Source organism: Entamoeba dispar, genomic scaffold (assembly GCF_000209125.1).
Source record: "Entamoeba dispar SAW760 scf_1105229462689 genomic scaffold, whole genome shotgun sequence".
Classification (NCBI taxonomy): domain Eukaryota; phylum Evosea; order Mastigamoebida; family Endamoebidae; genus Entamoeba; species Entamoeba dispar.
The window spans coordinates 1-1,381 of record NW_001855318.1 but is presented as its reverse complement, the minus strand read 5'-3'; the positions used below and the strand labels follow the sequence as shown (position 1 = coordinate 1,381).

General features: G+C 25.0%; 1 protein-coding gene across 1 annotated transcript; it reads right to left on the bottom strand.

Moving 5' to 3' along the window:
* Positions 1-910: 910 nt before the first annotated feature.
* EDI_035580 (uncharacterized protein) lies at positions 911-1,381 on the bottom strand (the record flags this gene model as incomplete). The annotated part of the gene is made up of 1 exon (XM_001740034.1): positions 911-1,381. A coding segment is annotated over one exon (471 nt), but the record flags the coding sequence as incomplete, so codon positions are not given.

Here is a 1,381-nt window from a genome sequence, read left to right as displayed (position 1 = left end):
GAGTTGGTTCTTTTATCGAACACAAGACTTAATGAAATATCCATTAATAGTTTTAAATACAATAGTCATTGGGTTCTTGTTAATTCTTGGATAAATTAATATTTAACCACTAAACCATCCGCTTTTGTGGATTTTTAATTTTTTTATTTCCCCTTTCATAAAAAGGGTAGTATTTAGTTTATTACCCTTCTAATCAAATTCATATTAATTAATGTCATAACACACTTATTATTTCATGTAGTTGTTCATTGATTATTTTTATTAGAGTAAGATATATCTAATGAAAGGTATGTTATTTCTTTATTCATAAAATGATTAATGGCTACAAAAAAGAACATAACAATAACACGTGTAGATGCACTCAGTACTATCCATTTTTAATTAACTCATTTTTCCATAATCAAGTTGAACCTTATTGTTCATGGAAAATAGTTAAAAAATAAGCTCATACTTATTTAAAAGAAAAGCAATAAAACAAAAAACAGATTGAAATAATGTTCTCAAACATTAAATAAAAGGTCTGTCAATATATCTAAAATTCAATTTATAAAACTACAAAAACACTTTAATTTAATAACTAATAAATATTGAAAACTTTCAATTGAATACTTTATTAGAATGATAAGTCAATTCCAAAAGAGAGTTGATTTTTCTGATCTTCATATGAATGGAAGTATTGAATCTTTAATTTGAGAAGATCAGTGATTGGGTGTGTAATTTGGGCAATAGCTTGTTTCTTTGAACTAATAATCAATTTCCAACTTCCAAGATTTTGAACATCACCACTAATTGCAGTTTGAGCTTCAAATTGTTTATTTTTGAAATATGCTTCAGAGGCAATAATAGTATTATTCCACTTTCTTAATAATCTTGCACCTATTATACAAGCAGAGTAATCACTAAAAAATTATTATTTCACTGAGTGAGTGAATAAAAAAAGAACAAACAAATAAAGAGAATATCTCTTATAAGGAGATTCTTGATAACAAATAAACCCTGAACTATTTTGTTGAATTTGTTTTATTCCATGAATAAGTTCTTTTACAGAAGTTTTTGTTTCATTACTATCATCTATTAGAGTTTCTTCATTCTGTTTAATAAATACAGGTGATAATTTATTTGAAGGAAGAAGATAATTAATTCCAACAAAAATGTTTTTATAGATTTGTGCAACACCACTAACATTAACTTTTTGAATTGTTTTATCTTTTAAAATTGCATCAAATGTAAATGAATAAAAAGGTAAAATACTAGAAACTTTTACTTGTTGGGTTTTTGTTGATATATTTATTGAAGTATCAATTTGTTTATACCCAAAATTTACTAATAATTTGTGGACAACTGTTATAAGTACATTTTGGAGTTGTTTCTGTATCACCAC